The following is an 18,925-nucleotide window of genomic DNA, read 5'->3' as shown; positions in this document are numbered from 1 at the left end:
ATAATCAACAGCTAACAATGTGTATAAGAAACCACTAGAGTTTGGAAATGGACCCATGAAGTCAATGCCCCAAACATCAAAAATTTCACAGAACAACATAAGTTGTTGGGTCATCTCATCCCTCTTGGATATATTTCCAAACCTTTGGCATAGGGAGCAAGATTTACAGAAGGCAGTAACATCCTTAAAAAGAGTGGGCCACCAGAATCCACAGTCTAAAATTTTTCTAGCTGTTCTTTGAGGACCAAAATGTCCACCACTCTCAGAGGAGTGGCAGGGCTCTAAAATTAACTGGAATTCTTATTGAGGCACACACCTTCTAATTATCTGGTCAGTACCATACCTCCATAAATATGGGTCATCCCATATATAGTATTTGGACTCGCTTTTTAGCTTGTCCCTTTGGTGCTTAGTAAAATTAGGAGGGAAGATATGACTAACTAGATAATTAGCTATAGGTGCATACCAAGGAACTACCTCAGATATTTCAAGCAAGCTATCAAATGGAAAATCATCATTGATAGGAGTGGAGTCACTGTTAATGTGCTCTAGGCAACTCAAGTGGTCCGCCACTAAATTCTGGGAACCACTCCTATCTTTGATTTCTAAATCAAATTGTTGCAGTAATAATATCCAATGTATTAACCTTAGTTTGGACTCTTTTTTAACTAACAAATATTTTAGAGCTGCATGGTCTGAGTATACTACCACCTAAGTACCAAGTAAGTAGGCATGGAATTTATCCAGAGAAAAAACAATAGCCAGAAGCTCTTTTTCAGTGGTAGTATAATTAGACTGAGCAGTGTCTAAGGTATTAGAAGCATAAGCAATTATAAAAGGGTCCTTACCTTCGCGTTGAGCCAGCGCCACTCCTTCTGCATGGTTGGAGGCGTCACACATAATCTGAAAAGGCTGGCTCCTGTCTGGTTCTGTCACAATCGGAGCTTGAGTCAAGGCGATCTTCAGCTTATCAAACGCTTCCATGCAGTCCTCACTCGGCTCGAACTCAACATCCTTCTGCAGCAGTCTGGATAAAGGCAATGCTACCTTACTGAAGTCCTTGATAAATCTCCTGTAGAAACATGCATGACCAAGGAATGAATGGACTTCCCTCACGGAGGAGGGGTAAGAAAAACTAGAAATGACATCTACCTTTGCTAGATCTACTGAAATACCAGTATTAGAAATAACAAGTCCTAGAACGATACCTTGTTTTACCATAAAATGACATTTTTCAAAATTTAATACAAAGTTTGAACTAACACACCTGTCTTATACTCTAGCTAAACTATCCAAGCAAAGGTTAAATGAACTACCATACACACTAAAGTCATCCATGAAAACTTCCATACAGTTCTCAAGAAAATCTGAGAAAATGCTCATCATGCATCTTTGAAACGTAGCCGGTGCATTACATAAGCCAAAAGGCATCCTCTTGTATGCATACGTTCCAAAGGGACATGTAAAAGTAGTCTTTTCCTAATCTTCAGGAGCTATATGAATTTGAAAATAGCCAGTGTAACCATCTAGAAAATAGTGGTGTGATTTACCTAACAAGCGATCAAGAGTCTCATCAATGAAGGGTAGGGGGTAGTGATCCTTGCGAGTAGCCTGCTTGAGGCACCTATAATCAATGCGCACACTCTAGGAATTCTGCACTTTAGTTGCCAGGAGCTCTCCATGCTCATTCTTCACTGTTGTTACTCCAGATTTCTTGGGCACCACTTGTACTAGGGTAACCCATTCGCTATCCGAGATTGGATAGATGATATCAGCTTCAAGCAGTCTGGTCACGTCCTTCTTGACAACTTCTAAGATGGTGGGGTTCAACTGCCTCTGAGGTTGATGAATAGACCTTGCTCCCTCTTCTAAAAATATCCGGTGCTCACAAACTTGAGGGCTGATGCCTACTATATCCGCCAAGCTCCACCCAATTACTTTCTTGTGTCTTCTCAGCACACTAAGCAGTTGCTCCTCTTGTTGGGAAGTGAGTTCCCTTGCAATAATAACTGGGAGCTTCTGATTATCCTCAAGGTAAGCATACTTGAAGTGGGGTAGAAGGGGCTTCAACTCCATTTTCTGCTCATGGCTTGGCACTTGATCTTCTGGAGCCATTGGTGATGGCAAGGTATCTTCAGTAAGCTCAGAGGGTTTCCCCACACTTGCACCTTGCTCCATGTGCATCTCTTCTGCTTCTTCTTGGTGAACTGCAGCTACAGTCTCATCAATGATGTCGCACCGGAAGATGGAATGATCTTCCGGGGGGTGCTTCATAGCTTCATCCAGGTTGAAGCTCACTGCTCTGCCATCTATTTCAAAAGAGTAAGTTCCTGAGAAAGCATCTAATTTGAATCTTGAAGTCTTCAGAAAAGGCCTTCCAAGTAGGATGGATGATCGTCTTCCTGAGTCATTAGGGGGCATCTCCAAGATGTAGAAGTTAATAGGGAATATGAGCCCCTATATGCTCACCAGCATGTCCTCAGCAACTCCAACCACAGAGATTATACTTTTATCTGCCAAAACAAAACGTGATGTCGACCTTTTTAAGGGAGGGAGCCTCAAGGCATCATATAAAGATAATGGCATAATACTCACACACGCACCTAAATCACACATGCAGTCAAAAAATTGTACACCCTCAATAGTAATAGTAACCATGCATGGACCCGGATCACTACATTTTTCCGGTACAGCACCCATTAAAGTAGAAATAGAGCTACCTAGGGGGATAGTTTCTAAATCATGTATTTTATCTTTATTCAGGCATAAAACTTTTAGAAACTTAGCATACTTAGTACCTGGCGAATGGCATCAAAAAGGGGAATCGTTACCTCAACCTTTTTGAAGATCTCCACCATCTTGGGGTCTAGATCCATCTGCTTTCTGGATTTTCTAGCAAGGTGTGGAAATGGAATGGGAATGGCTTCTCTTGTAACTTCATCTTCTTTTGGTACTCCATTCCTTGGTTGAGCCTCTTCTTCTTCAACCATGTCTTGTACTTCATCTTCTTCTTCAGCATCCTCTACCTCAACAATGTCTTCAACTTGAATGTCTTCCTTTAAGCTTGGCTCTGCATGATTCCTCTCTTGCAGTGTGGTTCCGGACCTCAAAGTGATGGCATTGATTCCACCTTTGGGGTTGGGTAAAGGTTGAGAAGGAATTGCACTGGAGCTTGAAGGTTGATTGTTGGGGGTAGATAGTGAATCCATCTGGGAGATGAGACCTTGTAAAGTAGCATTCAGACCGTTTATGGTAGAGTTGAGTGTATTCTAAATGTCTTAGTGTCCTTGCGCAAGAGAGCGAAGCATCTCATCATTAGAAGAGGAAGGTGGGTAAGTGATTTGAGGGGCCTGCTGTTAGTTGTTCTGAGGCGCTTGGGATTGACTTTGGTGAGGTGCTCGGTAAGGCTGGTTTTGGTTTTGCTGTTGGTAAGAAGGGTTCTGCTGATATCGGTCCTGCTGGTTGTTGTTGTTGTTCCACCTCTGATTTCCACTATTGTCTCTGCCTCCTCGGTTATAGTTGTCCCTCCATCCTTGGTTGAAATTATCTCTCCACCCCTGGTTGGAATTATCTCTCCAGCCTTGGTTGGAGTTATCTTGCCAAACTTGATTGTAGTTCCCACCTTGGTTATAATTACCGCCTTGTTGATAGTATCCTTGATTCGGTCGATCATAGAAATTATGGGTAGCTGCCAAGGTGTTGTCTTCTTGTTGGAGCTGCGGACACTCATTAGTGTAATGAGTATAGCAGGCACATATTCCGCACACTCTCTGAGGAACCAGCTGTTGACACTATTGTTGTGGGGGAGGCTAAGGTTGTTGTTGATTCAGCTATAGCTGCTTCAGTATGTTGGTCATCTCTCCACCTTGGTTGTTCCTGTGCCTGGCATTCTGGGTAGACTCAGCTAGATCGGCGATCAGCTGCCATGCTTCTATCGCCATCTTGTACTTCTTCAGAGAGCCATTACTCGCAGCATCTAATGTAGTCTTATCCTAAGGATTCATGCCTTGTGTGAAGTAGCTAATCAACACTAACTGGTCAATCTTGTGGTGGGGACATGAGTCTAGGAGACTCCTGAAACGTTCCCAATACTCGTAAAGAGTCTCTGATTTGCCTTGGATAATGCAGGAAATTTCTTTCTTCAGTCTATTTGTAACTTCAGCTGGAAAGTATTCGTCTCCCAACGAGTTGACAAAAGGGTGCAATTTATTGGTCAGGAATTTTCTGAGAATTTTTAGAGTTGGAGAATGGGAAATTAAAATAATTATTAATTAAAGCAATAAAAATTAATGAGAGCTTTTATATATTTAAAAGTAAAAAGCCTTGACTGGAAGAAGATTAATTGGAAGTTCTATCCTTGTTGGACTTTCCCAAGTGTAATAGTAAGAGGTTATTGTTTCTACTTAGTTATCCCTTACCAAATAAAGGAAAGTCAAGTACCTGAACCAGCTCCAATTCACAAGTCCTAATTCTCTCCTATGGAAGGATTAGCATTAATGACTAGAGAGCCAGCCAACAATTTCAAATTTCCGATTAACACTTGAGTATTCCAACTCAATGGTCTCCTTCTAATCAACCCCCAAGTCAAGTTAGGAGTCTACTCCATTAACATGAATGCCATTTTTATAAACGATAAAAGGGAAAGAAAAGAAGGCATAGAAATTTAAATAAAATAATAACAAAAAATTAATTAAAGGTAAAAATAATTCTTTGCATTAATAAATTTCAAAACCATAAACATCGATATCTGAACAGGGTTAAAGGGTGATTAAAAGAGTAAGAGAATAAGGAAACAAACTAGAATGATAGAAACTTCAACGGAGGTAGTAACTTTTCTCAAGATCCAAAATCAAAAGCATAAAATTCTAAAACTACGAATATGAAGGACCCTAGAGGAAGTAGTATTTTCTCTTTAAGATTCAAAACTAGAAAAACTAAAACTGTGTAAATGTGAATGTGTGTTGAGTCTCTGCTTGTCCCCCGGCTCTAGTCTGTGTTTCTGGGCCGAAAATTGGGTCCAACCTCAGCTCAAAATCGCCCCCAGCATTTTCTGTGATTTCTGCACGTGGCGCATGTCACGTGTACGCGTCAGTCACGCGTACGCGTCAGGTACGTGCACGCGTCGCCATGCAATTTCGCTTTTCACGCGTACGCGTCAAGTACGCGCATGCGTCGCTGTGGAAAGCTCCAAGTCACACGCACGCGTGAGCCATGCGTGCACGTTGATCCTCGCTGGTCATCTCCTTTGTTTCTTGTGTTCTTTCCATTTTTGCAAGCTTCCTTTCCACCCTCTAAGCCATTCCTGCCCTATAAAGCCTGAAAACACTTAACACACAGATCACGGCATCGAATGGTATAAAAGGACATTAAAAATATACAATTTAAAGGCGTAGGAAGCAAGTTTTCAATCATAGAACAAAATTGGGAAGAATTTGTAAAATCATGAAAATTTTATGAATAAGTGTGCAAAGACTTGATAAAAACCACTCAATTTAGCATAAGATAAACCATAAAATAGTGGTTTATAAAACACCAAACTTAAAAAATGACACAAGACTCAAACAAAGAAAAAAGATTACTAAAGAAAAGAAAAGGTTTTTGAAAATTTTTTTTTTTGTAAAAGAAACAAGAAACACGTAAGACTCAAAACAAGAAAATCAAAAGAAAATAAATGGTCAAAAATAGATAAAGGTTTTGAAAAATCTTTTTGAAAGAAACAAAAAACACAAACAAGAGAGCAAATAAACCTTAAAAAGTACCTAATCTAAGCAACAAGATAGTCCGATAGTTTGTGAATCTCAGAACAATTCCCGGCAACGGCACCAAAAACTTGGTGTGCGAAATTGAACTCCGCACAACTGAACCAGCAAGTACACCGGGTCGTCCAAGTAATACCTGAGGTGAGTGAGGGTCAAATCCCATGGAGATTTTTGGATTGAGCAAGCAATGGATATCTTGTAAATCTTAGTTAGGCGATTAGAAAAGATGGTTGTTTGTTAAGAAACATAAACGAAATAATAAAGACCTAAGCAATCCACTCCCCTTCGCGATCCTACTCAAAACGCCACAGACAAGGTCGAATCTTCTGGATCAGGAAACGCTGCTTCTCATACTCTAGCCCTAAAGCCACAGAAACCTCAGTAACCCATGGTCAACGGGATTATATGTCACATATCCAAAGTCGCCCAAGCACGCTCTTGGAATCCGTAGTGCATTCTGTAGCTTGTGGTTCAATGCTATCTGGGAAGGACTCACACGGAACCCATGTAGAACAAGGATGATTGTCACGGGTCACCCTCAATTCATGAGATGAAAAACGAAAATGCACAAGAGAATAGAATTAAACGTGTATTAAAATAGAACAAATCCATGAGAATCAGTAGAGCTCTTAACCCTAACTTAGGAGGTTTAGTTGCTCATGCTTTATAGAAAGTAAAATGTAAAAAGGTAAAGATGACGCAGAAGATTCTAAACATGGGTGATCTTCTCCTTTAAATACTAATCTAATAACTAAGAAGTACAAAAAAGTATGACAGACTAGACTAGAGGTGCGAAAATCCATCCTTGGGCCAACTTTGGTTGAGTACTTGGGCTGAGCTTGGCGTCCAACTTTGAGGAATGGTCGTTGAGCGCCCATTAGGGGGTGATTGGCGCTGCCTCGTGTCTTGGTGGGTGTTGAACACCAGGAATGGGGTGGTTCTTGGGCGTTCAACGGTGGCTTGTCTCCTTGGGGAGTTGAACGCCAACCAGGGGGTAGCTCCTTGGCGTTCGAGGCCCATTATGGGCAGGCTCCTTCAAAGAACAGTATAAACCATTATGTATTGCTGGAAAGCTCTTGAAGTTATCTTTCCAACGCCGTTAAGAGCGCATCATTTAGACCTTTTGTAGCTCTAGAAATGCTCATTTGAGTGTACGGAGGTCAAATTTCCTTGCCTCTGAATCAGACTTTGCCAAAGCTCCTTGATTTCAGCCAGAATTTACCTAAAATCACCATAAAATACAACAACTCAAAGTAGAATCCAAAAATATGAATTTAGCACCAAAACCTATGAAAACATAATAAAACTTAAACAAAACATAACTAAAACAGTATGAAAATGATGCTAAAAAGCGTATAAAATATCCGCTCATCAGTCCATTACTACTATTTTTCTTTGTTACTTGAGGTCAAGTAACCATTCTATGTTTAGTATTGGAGGCTATGCTCTACATAGCCTAAAAGGTTATGAAGAGGATGATGAGGAAGATAAGGAAGAGGATGGCAATGATAACTAAGGTCGTTGAAATCTATTTGCCCCCTTCTTTTTTAATTATGTGCATATATGTTATCTGGTTCTATCTTATATAATGCATTTGTGATTCATTGAAAGTATCTATCCTGACTCGTTCATCACAATCCACAATTATAATTGTGCTTGCTTTGCTTCATAAAGCAATCGAGGATCAAGTGCTAAGAAAGAAACAAAATGAAACAAGAAGTTAAATATAGAGAGCATGACAATATGAGTTTAGATGGCCAAACTAATTGAAATGTTCAACATTTACTGAGCCAAATTGCTTGAGGCCTTAATCTAGAGGACTATTATGGGATCCTTATCATTAAAAAATCCTTGGAGAAGCAAAATATAATTAATAATAATTAACAAAAAGGGTGTTGAAAGAGAAGCCAAAGGCTCTGAACACCTCTGACTATGGAAATCGAAAGAAAATAAGCTACAAGAGCCCCCCTAAGTCAAGTACTTGTGGTGCTTATGTATCAAGAAAATGCTTGAAAATAAAGTATTTAGAGTCACAGCTAAGCTCAAAGGTGCAAAGCACCCCCTAAGAAAGAGAAGACAAAGGCTCTGAGTACCACTTATGGGAGAATGTCAAAGAAACATTGTAAGCTCAAAGAGCTCCCCAATCAAGTGGTTGTGGTGTTTCCGTGTCGTGCAAAGCTTGAGCCAAAACATTTAAAGTCATGGCTAGGCTCAAGGCGCAAAGTACCCAAAAAAAAAAGAGAAAATGTGAAAAAAAAAGTAAATAAGCTTGCTTCAAGGTAATGAATCAAGGAAGGGTTCTAAATGTATAGCTTAGTGAAAAAAAATCATAGGCGTAAAAGAAAGGGCACTCTGACTTATCTATTGGGAGAAAATATACCATTTCCTTGGGATCAGCTACAACTATTTCGTAATTTCTCTCATCCTCCCGACTTTCACATAACCTATGGTGCCTACGGAAGGTCTCGGCATACTCACTATCAATAACGGGAACGGGAGTAAGAACAGAAATATCTACCCAGGTCACATGAGAGGGGACTTTGGTAAACATGTTGTGAATAACAGATCGAGACATAAAGCTATACCTACAAATGCAACAAACAAATCGTCATAAAGAAGTCGGACACCAAACAAAAGAAATCGGGTTTTCAACAAATAGTGTGGAATATACGATTTCAAATGGTTTCTTTTTCACAAGCAAAATCAAGAGTTAGAAATGGCACACTTCTGAAATAGCAAAAAGTAACACCATTTGGGAACAACACAATTATGATCCATAGTAACGAAACAGCAACAGTTTTTCAATAAATTTCAGAACACAACAAATATAGACAATGTAAAAAGGAAAAGCAAAAGTCTTCGTCAACATTTCAAAAACACTAACTCAATGTATCATCCAAAACAAGCAAATAGAAGTACTCAGAACAATCGAAAGACAAAAAAACCCAAAAAAAAAGGATAAAAGCACCAACCTTGATGAAATGCTAAAATGAAAAGCCACGTCAAGCAACAAGAAAACTCAGAACATTTCTCTTCAAAGTGCCAAGAAATCTTTAAAAGAATCAAGATGGAGAAATCTTGAAACTGAGAAACGGTTACGAAGCAAGAATAAAGGAAATGAGTTTTTTTAGGAAAGAACTAATGAAATGCAAAGCGTTTCAGAAACGAAAAAGAAGGAAGAGATGAGGCTTTTATAAGAAAGAAGGGACAAAAGGGACATTTCACACTTCTTTAAAGCCATGTGCGGATTCCTAGGAAAATGCCACGAAACGTTTGCCATATCATTAAAGAGGCAACGTTTTAAAATTTTGAAACACGTCGAGTGCCTGACCTCTTGAAGGCAGCGTACCCGATGATAGAAACTGAAGCCACGAATGCTTGGACCTGACCTCATGGAAAGCTCGGATTCAAGCAGGGGCACTGTTCACACACTAACCCACGGCGAAGCTAGGTCCAATAAGGATAAAAGGCCCACCCAAAAAGGATGGCCTCTCCAGCTTACCCAACCTCTTAAGAGGTCAGGTCCAGTTTTACTTATCCAAATAGGTAACGGTCTCCCCGAATCTCTCCTACTATCTCTATCTCCACTAAAAGATAGACTCTAACAAACTCCCAAGATAAAGGGAACGGTTATCCACCGATAAAGGTGAAACTACTCCAAAAGGTGGTTACCTATTCTATTATAAATATACTGACACCCTTTAGGTATATTTACGCCCCAATCTACTAAAAACCTACCTAAAGCCCTTGCTAACTTAAGCATAGGAGTCTCTTGCAGGTACCACCCCCCACCTCCTCACGAGGAACTTAGACGACGGCACCTCAGCACTAGCACAAGTCGGATGCTGCCTCAGAAAGAGTCTAGACCTCACGTTCAAACCCAAATCACTGTTTCAGGTAGCCCTCGAAACACCACCCTACTTGTTCAATGATAAGAAAAATAAATCATTTAGTTGGAAATTACACAATTAAGATATTTCTATGTAACGATTAAGAAATTTCGGTGTCAAAATTAGGAAACTTAATGTCACGGTTAAAAACTTTCGATACTATTTTTTAATAAGTACTGCATAATTCAAAACTCCTACCCATTCTCATCTCCATCATCATCTTCTTTTCTTGTTCATCTTCTCCTTGTTCCACCTTCTCATAATTCTTATTTTAGTAATTTTACCCACTTAATAAAAATAAAAACATAAAAAAGAAAAAATACATAATGCTGAAAATTACGAAGAGAAAAAGAAAAACTAAAATGCAGTAACAGCCTCAAGAATAAAAGAAGTAACAGCCTCAAGAATAAAAGAACGACGATGAGGAAGAAACGCAAAAAACAAAAAAGAATGCAAAGAAGCGCAAGATACAAATTTGGTTTTGTAGGTGCATCTTAAGACGCTCTCGCTAATGAAACTAGTTTTCGTTAAGTTTAAATCAACTTGGTTGGACTTAATTGCCAAAAAAAACTTGAATATATAGCGAAAGTACTCTATATAATTATATATACAATGCTTTTCCACTTGAGCGAAAAAAGTGCATTTAAAATAATCACGAGAAACGTGAGAAATAATGCTACAAGGAAACATTTTCTAAGCATTGTACTCAAAATGACCGGCTACCTCGTTGTAAATATACAAAATTAGAAACAGGGTATTTAAGCAATTATACGGGAACCTCATTTTATGACCCAAAGGGGCCAAAATTACCACCAAGCAGACTAAAGCAAAAAAATATATCTGCACAATGTCATCAATGATAAATACTACTATTCGCTTTATCAAGAGTTGCTATTGCAATCATGTAACTCACAGTAATGGCCTCCACCCCTAATTGCCATCATTCACGTTCATACAATATAAACATGTTGGTACAATAGGCTCTTTTCTATGTATCAGCAGCATCCATGTGGTGGAGGCACCGGTTTCTCCTCTTCCATATCATCTGTAACATCCCTGCTGCAAAGAGTGGCATGTTTGTTTCTTAGTATGTCAGCAAAGAACAAAACAAGTACTAAATTAATTTAGAATGGCTAGAAGAATTTTGCATAAAGCTGTGATTGCATACCCTAAGGATGTAATCACAGATTTTTGTCTCTAAAGATGAGTATGCAACTATATATACTCTAAAGTAAGAAAATTTGTAAAGCAAGTTATGAGTGGTTAACTATCTTTGGATCAATAACTTCAGTCCAACAAACAATTGAAGGATGACATTTTATAAACTTATTGACTTTAGGGATCTAACCTGTCCCAAAACATGCCCATGTAGCAAAAGGGACTAATATACTAAATGGTTTTGTGCTCAAGTTTTAATCAAATACATAACTGATACCTCATATAGTCATTTAAGTTTGAGGACTTTATATTAGCCTTTTCGTCTTCATCATGATCAGAATCATAATCATCACCACTCCATATGCGAGGTTTTGGTCTTCTCTCCATGTCCTCTTCTGCCTGAATCCATAATTAATACGTCAAACAAAAAGTGGAAAATGACAAGGATAAAGGACAATAACTGCAACTTTACAAAGCACAAACCACTTCTGGAACTGGTATGGTTGATGGTGTTGTCTGAAAAGGAACACTGGGAGCATGTGGAAGCCTGGAAATCTGTTCTAGTAGTGTGTTCCTGGAAGATCAAATAGAAGGTAAGAAAATTCGGTCAACATTTACTTCATGGGAATGCAAGCAACTCCAGAAGCAAGGTAAAACCCATGACACGATAATGAAAAGGAAAATCACTCATTTAAAAAATGATCACATACACAAAGTCCATGTTGGACAGATTGAAACGCATTCAAAATACATGAGAGACAGTAGCACATAGAGGATTAGAGGAACAACTTCCATGCTGCCCAAAGTGCACATAAATATTTAAGTCCAGGTAATCTGATATCTCTTCACAACATAAAAAACAACATTCAAGGTGCAAAGCATGTCTATGCAACCAGTCATCATCATTTGAGAAAATTCCGTGATTTGTATGCAGCATATGTAACACATTAAAGTGATTGCATTTAATATTATGTATGGGCTTTTTCTTTAACTCTTTTATTTTGTTTTCTGGAACGATTTATGGCCTTTCTTTTGAACTCCATTTTGCATCATGGGAATTCAAGCAATCAACCTGAGCAGAAAATTAACATGTGCATGAGAACAAAAGGCAAATCTCTCATTCAAACATGAGAACAAAAGGCAAATCTCTCATTCAAACATGACAACAAAGTCACATACATGAAGCTCCATGTTGAAAGAATGAAACAGCATTCTAAGTAGCGAAATGATGGAAGCTTAAACTTTGATATGGTTTGGTCCCTGGCCAGTGTCCTCTAACATATACAGAGGCCACAACTTTGGCTTTGACAAATATATTAAGCAAAAGATAATACAATATGATTTCATATTTGACAAGAATGCAGCAATTATGACAACCACCATAGCATGGCCACGCAACTATTTATAAGATTTTGTGAAACATCGTCATTTATGAAAATGATACGACTTTAGATACAGCAGAAATTAATGCATTAAAGTAATTGAGTTCATAAATATCATGTCCTTTGTTTCAATAATTATGAAAAATAAAATTGAAATCAGAAAAATAAAGCCAAAAACAAATTGATAGTAAACACACCTTATTTTTTCCATATCCTTGGCCGTGTTTAGATTCTCCATGTTGCTTGGATCCACATGAAGAGTATAATCTGGGCCAAAATACTCATAATATTCATTATAAGGTAACTTATTATCAGGCTCCACTCCTACTGCGACTGCTGTCTAAAACAACGAAAGAGCATGTAATAAAATAAGTACATTAAATTAGTGCAAAAGTGCCTTATTCATAATTCTTCCCAAGAAGAGAAAGAAAGAACCTCATAACACCAACAACGAGCAACGTTCCGAATTGTATATCCTCCCCCACCCAACACCATTAGAGGAACATTGAAAGATCTAAGGAAGCGAAGGCAATCTGCATGACCTTTCACAGACAAATTGAAGCAACCCAACCTGTCGCCAGACAAAGAATCAGCTCCACATTGAAGAACGACGGCATCAGGTTGATAAACTTCCATGACTTTTTGAATGATAGGTCGAAACAGAGCCCGGAAACTCTCATCATCCATTCCATCATTTAACGGGACATTGATAGCATAATTCTTTCCTGAGCCAACACCAACGTCTTTAATGTGTCCAGTCCCAGGGAAAAAGTCCCCAAACTTGTGAAAAGACACCGTCATTACCCTATCAGTTGTATAAAAGGCCTCCTCAACACCATCACCATGGTGAACATCAATATCAACATACAATACACGCTGGTAAAAAACATAAAAACAGATGGTGAGAAAATATATTCAGTAAAAAAGAAACACAATAACAAAACAAGCATCTATATTACAACTTTAGAAGACACTGAGTTTCTGTACAAGTAAAAATGTAGTTTGAAATTTAACAAGAAGAAATGCTGCGAATAAGAAAAAGGTATAATGTTGTGTAATTTAAAACCGAATAGGATAAGTAAAAAGGAGCAGAGCAAATCGTAGCTGTAACCACATGTCCAACAAGCATTAAAAGTACAGCCTCCCAATACTGTGGAATGTTTTTCTTTTTAGTAACCACAGTTGATGTGCAGAAGTGATTACTGTGGAATCAAAATCAGAATGGAAATGTACACGGTCTCGTGGAACGGCCACGTTTCCAATGCTTGATTGGATAAGCCAGTCCTAGACCATCAACACTGGCCATAAATGGAGTTCAGAAACACAACATAAATGCGTCTACAATTCATGAGAAGCTTGCTTAGCTCATAATTCAAATGTTTTAAACCGTGAGACATACAATATCAGGGTTCGCCACGGAAAATATTTCACCTGTAACCACCATTTAAAGTTTTAAACCCGAAATTGTACCAACAATTAATCAAAAAAATTGTTGACCAGTGCCCAAAGGAAATGGCCCTAAACCCTTAACGAAATGCCCCAAACGGTAAAAATAAAATAAAATAAAATAACAAGTGTGGAAAATAAGTTTCATTCCTCAAGTAACAGGTGTTGCAAAATCATGGTTAGGTAGTAAATTAAAATTAAAATCCATGTATAATTGTTCAACACAAGCAAAGAAATAAGCATGTGAAGTGAAGAAGAGAGTGTTGGTTACCCTGTGATATTTGAGAAGCTCGAGAATACCGAGGACAATGTCGTTGACGTAACAGAATCCAGAGGCTTCGGACTTCTTAGCATGGTGGAGGCCACCAGCCCAATTGACAGCGATATCAGCGTCCTGGCGGTTGAGCTTGACGGCGGCGCCGATAGAGCCGCCGGCGGAGGCCTGGCAGAAGGGGAACAATCCATCGAAAACAGGACAGTCCTCCCCGACGTTGAAGCGCTTGAGGTGGCGGGAGAAGGCGGGGTCAGCGAGGGTGTCGGGGGAGACGGAGGCGAGGAAGTCGACGTAGTCATCGGAGTGAAAACGCCTGATATCGTCGGGGGCGGCGGGGAAAGGGCGGTTGATCTCCATGCGGCGGTGGAGGGAGTAGTGAACGATGAGGTTGTGAGCCATCCGGATTCGGTGTGGCTTCATTGGGTGACCCTGACCGTAGTAGTAGTCTCCGATGCTGGGTTCGTAGAAGTACGTAACTCTTCTTTTCTTCCCGTCCTGCCCGCCGGGCAGCGACGCCCCACTCTCTTCTTCTATCCCCATCACTCTCCTCTCTTATTCAGATCCAATTCCAATGCCCTTCTCTAATTTATTTATACCTTCGATTGTATAATGTATAATGCTAGGGCCTAGATTTGGAATACCGAGGGCACGCTGATGCTGCTAGCGTTAGGTTTCAGGTTTGGGGTTTTCAACTAAGTTTCAACTCGCCGCTTTGGGTTTTTCTTTGTTTTCTCTGTTTCAAGGGACTCGCCCACTATATACCAGATACACTGACTACACTTATGTATACGTGTCTAGGTTTTGCCTCAAGTGAAGAATCTACCTTGTCATTTTGTTTTTAATGTTAATTAACACAATTTTGAGGAGTGAAGTTTCGATTTGATGTCTAAAATAAGTAGATTTGTCTCCAAAATCTTAACCATCAATGTTGGACCATGGTTTCTATAAATTCAATATCTACTACTAATATATATAGGCAATGGATTCTTTACTCCCACGTATCATTAGTCAACATTAAAATAATTATAAAAAGAACTCCATTTTTTATTTTTGGAAAAACCAATAATTAAATATTAACCCTTTTAATTATTTTTTTACACACTTTTCTTTTTTTTTTTAAATTTCAGATTCAAAGTAGTGGTGAGACATTTGTTCTGTTAGAATTTTCTCCCTCTTTCAATCATCGTTGCTATTTTCTCTTTCTCTCCCTCCGCAGTCTCTCACGTTCGCTTCAGCTGTCGCCGCAACCAGCTTCCCCTGATGCCGCGCAACCCGCTTCCCCGCCGCCGCGCAACTCGCTTCTCCTGCCGTCGCAACCTAATTTTCTATTAGGTATCATTTTCACCATATCTCTTGTATACGATATATTTTATTGTTAATTGCCCCTTTATGTGTTTTAATCTCCTTTAATTGCTTACGTACTCTTTGTTTAATTCAAATGTGCAGTTGTCCTTTAAGCTTTTGATTTTGTTCTTCAAAGTCTCGCTTATTTATTTTTCTGAATATTATACATTAATTTTCAATTCTCTTTGAAGTCATATTGTTATGGCTTACGAATAAACTTGTGTCAATTTTATGTGAGAAATAAAGGATTCGACAGATCTAGCATGCACACACAAGTGGTACTAAAGCTGCAAAATTACTATCTAAATTTTACTAACATTCAATTATATTTTTGTTTCTAAAGCAGTGTCTCTTTTTTGTTTTTGTCATATTAATTATATCACAACAACACTACATAATTCAATTGAAATACTCATTGATGTATATTTCTGGAACATGAACAGGAAATCATTCTCAATTCGTATTACTGTTGATCGCTGGTTTTAGAGTTTCAATAATCTAAAAATAGTCGTGATCTCAAAATGAAAATAAAAATAATACGTGGGATTGTGTTTTTTACTTTTAGGTACTATTATATGTTTAAACCATTTCAGATATGCAAAGGCTTGTTTGTGAAAAGGTGTGGAAATGTCATTCACTTGTTCAATAATAAAGAGAAGTGATATCTTGTATGGCAAATTGTGATTGAAACAATGTAATGTCTATTAGGTGAATTAGGTTTGAAATCATATTGCATTTTAGCTATCTCATAAAAAATATGGCCTTTGTTCTCTTCGTTATGTCATTAATTTACATAGCTGTTGCTGCTGCTGTTTTTGTTGTTTTAATATTGCATTGGACTTACCTGATGCTGATCTCAAATCACTAGATTTTCTTTTTCTGTGTTTATGCAGCAGGCACTGTGATAGAATAAAACCAAACTTTTGAATATCAGTGTGGTTGGTTTACACCTTCATCTTATCTATGACAGCTTTGTTAGAAATTAGAATTGGTTTTGATTTAGTATTTTTTTCTGATTTAATATCTATATAGAATTATGGTAATGAGATTTCTTGCTCCAGCCCTTTTTTCTGTGTAACATGAGGTAAGTTGGAGATGGCAGACTGACCAGGATATTTGCGTTCTTGCCTGAGCACGGGAAAACTTGCCTTTTTGGCAATCTTAGTCTCTGGGGAAATTGTCTTGAAAATTTTGGTCCGTGTTCTTCTCATTGTTAATAAATGCATCACATCTTATTGGTAACAAAGTAATTGTTGCTTACCTAGTTGCATATGTGTTATGTGATAAGCATGTGCTTTGTATAATAATTGGTGGTCGATGCTAAGTGGTGAGATAAAGCATCTCTGTATTTATTTCTTGAAGATTTAAGGGAATGAGATGTTAATGTGACCGAACATTCCTGGTTTGTTATTACATTTGGTGTTTTGATCTCTTGCAGCTATAACATATGTGCTACTCCCAATGCCTCTGCTGTTCTTTGCAGGGTCTAATGGTTGTTCTGTATTTTCTGAATCTGATAGCAGGTAAATTGTTATTATTCAAGCATTAATTGAAAAATAATTTAAGAAGAAAAAAAGATAAGATTGTATACCGAGCCAAGGTTATTAATCATTTAACTTTTTGTTTTGTGGTCTGATGAATTATAGAGCAGCTAGGTGAATTTAGCTAAGTTCTTGACTAGATTCTCAACTATTAGAAACATTGCCATTCCAAGCATTCTAAAACATTCTGGTGTTATTAGTTGGGGAGCCTTTGCAATGGAGCTTTCATCTTTCTTCGTATTTGTATTAGCCATATTGTGTTTCATGGGATAGGTGATGAAGATGACTATTACAGTATGATATGAGATGAAAATATACTAGGCATAATTTCATGTGTAAAAATGAATTTATTCTTTGTGCGCGCTATTGATTTTCTTGCTTTTATAAGCTTTCACCTAGACATTTCCCCCGTTTCAAACCATTGAAATTGAATGCCATTACCATGTTGCTGAAAATGATTTCCAAACCTCAGCAACTGTAGGGGAGCTTTCGGCCAAAACATACGGGAACTTGACGTACTTTGTATATGTATATATGATTTACCCGTTTACCGTCAGTTGGGGAATGAGGCAAGTGTTATTATCATAATTGAGTTATGCTTGTTTAGATAGTAGATCGCCACTTCAATACAATCGTGAATTAAACTCTTAGGAAAGGAATTTAATCAATTTATCGTAATTACGGTGCCCTATGTTTTTTTTTTACAGAATTAAGGCTAATGATATTTTCGTTGAAATTGATTGAGAAATTGGATTGATATTTTAATAATTGTTTATGAAGGAACTTGTTAATGTGGGATGAAGTAAGGATAAAGATTTTTTCATTTGGTGTAAGTAAGGATAAAGATTAAGAATGTGTTTAGAAAGTATAAAATTAGAATTTTCTTGACAATTAAATTCTTTTTCTTGCTTTTAAAACATAAAAATTACATGAATTTAAAACTTTTTGAGAATTTTAATTCTCATCTTCAAGCCCAAAATAAATCATAAATTCAACCTAATAAAATTTGAATTTAAAGTTAAAATATCTAAACTAATTCTAACAAAATTTGATTTTTCAAATATTCCCATTTCTCTTTTCTTTTCTCCCTTCCCTCAGTATGAGGATAACATAATAATATTACATATATTTTAACTATTCCTTTTTCATTTAATTCTTTTTATTTCAAATTTAAGAAGTGGGGTGAAAATTGAATTGCAAATCAATTCTTTCTAAAATTCAATTCAATTTCATCTCATTAAACTATTAAAGTTTCCAAACACACTCTAATTAAATGCAAATTCTGAAACTAAGCAGCATTCGCAATAGCCACCAAAGGGTTCAAGAGGACCGATCATATGAATGTTAGTACGACCAACGAATTCATTTGCCCATGGCAGCAAATCTCTCTTAAGTCTCTAGACTAAGAAAATCACTAACAAAATCTGAATTTTCTGACCGCAACAATCACCTTGGAAAGATCATGCATGAGCAAACAACTCAGAACATATGCTTAATCTTTGCCCTTTTCTCACTTTCTTCTCTATTCCGCATTCTATAAAATATTTCCAAGTAGCATTTAGAAAATGCAGCATAAAAAGAGTAGGACCTCCACAACTCAAACCACCACAGATTAAAGCCTCTGAATGGATGAACAATTCTAATTATTTACATAAAGATTCACATCAATTGTATTCTCCATTTAAAAAAGCACAATAATTTGTTCTTTGCACACAACCACACCACATAACCATTGCACTGCACATTAATTAGGAAAAGATTAACACATAGCACGCCCAAGTCAACTAAGAATCTAAGATATACTGTACAAAGTCAAAAATTGTCTCAGAATCAGAATTTACAGAGTGATAGTGAATAATGCAAAGAATATAGTTCATTCACAGTCACAGTTAAAAGGAACAACAATTAGGAATACTGAAATTCAACATCAAAAGGAGCTAGATTTTGTTTGAAACAGAACCTCTAACACAAAAAATTACATAAATTCTCAATCTTTTTTTGAGCTTATGGTGTCAGAAGACAATGCAAAACTGCGGGGCATTGGATTCAACGGCGGGGAAGAACTCTATCCCTACAGTATTTTCACTACAGTATGATCAGCCAAGGCAAAATTTCTGGGGGTCAACAATCA

At 37.7% G+C, this 18,925-nt stretch overlaps 1 protein-coding gene and 1 long non-coding RNA gene across 3 annotated transcripts; one reads left to right on the top strand and one right to left on the bottom strand.

The window, feature by feature from the left end:
- Positions 1,690-16,866, top strand: LOC107631852. The gene is made up of 3 exons (XR_002362185.1): positions 1,690-1,699; positions 16,542-16,580; positions 16,692-16,866. It is a non-coding gene; the product is annotated as an uncharacterized LOC107631852 (long non-coding RNA).
- Positions 10,323-14,464, bottom strand: LOC107631836 (histone deacetylase 6). Of its 2 annotated transcripts, none has more exons than XM_016335409.2 (6): positions 13,907-14,464; positions 12,625-13,065; positions 12,387-12,529; positions 11,291-11,381; positions 11,085-11,206; positions 10,323-10,708 (listed from the first exon to the last, which is right to left on the bottom strand). In XM_016335409.2, the coding sequence occupies exons 1-6, from the start codon at positions 14,447-14,449 to the stop codon at positions 10,645-10,647; spliced, it is 1,404 nt and encodes a 467-aa protein (XP_016190895.1). In that variant the 5' UTR covers positions 14,450-14,464; the 3' UTR covers positions 10,323-10,644. The 2 variants fall into 2 exon arrangements, with proteins under 2 accessions (XP_016190895.1, XP_016190902.1); XM_016335416.2 differs by having other exon boundaries at positions 10,323-10,705; positions 13,907-14,449.

This window comes from Arachis ipaensis, chromosome B01, assembly GCF_000816755.2.
Source record: "Arachis ipaensis cultivar K30076 chromosome B01, Araip1.1, whole genome shotgun sequence".
Classification (NCBI taxonomy): domain Eukaryota; kingdom Viridiplantae; phylum Streptophyta; class Magnoliopsida; order Fabales; family Fabaceae; genus Arachis; species Arachis ipaensis.
The sequence above is the reverse complement of the archived record's forward strand: the minus strand, read 5'-3'. Positions and strand labels throughout refer to the sequence as shown.

Coding starts and splice junctions, on each gene's coding strand:
- LOC107631836 (XM_016335409.2), bottom strand. CDS start 14,449: ATGGGGATAGAAGAAGAGAGTGGGGCGTCGCTGCCCGGCGGGCAGGAC. Junction 12,530..12,624: donor CTCGTTGTTGGTGTTATGAG/GTTCTTTCTTTC, acceptor TCGTTGTTTTAG/ACAGCAGTCGCAGTAGGAGT. Junction 11,382..12,386: donor AAGGATATGGAAAAAATAAG/GTGTGTTTACTA, acceptor TTGATCTTCCAG/GAACACACTACTAGAACAGA.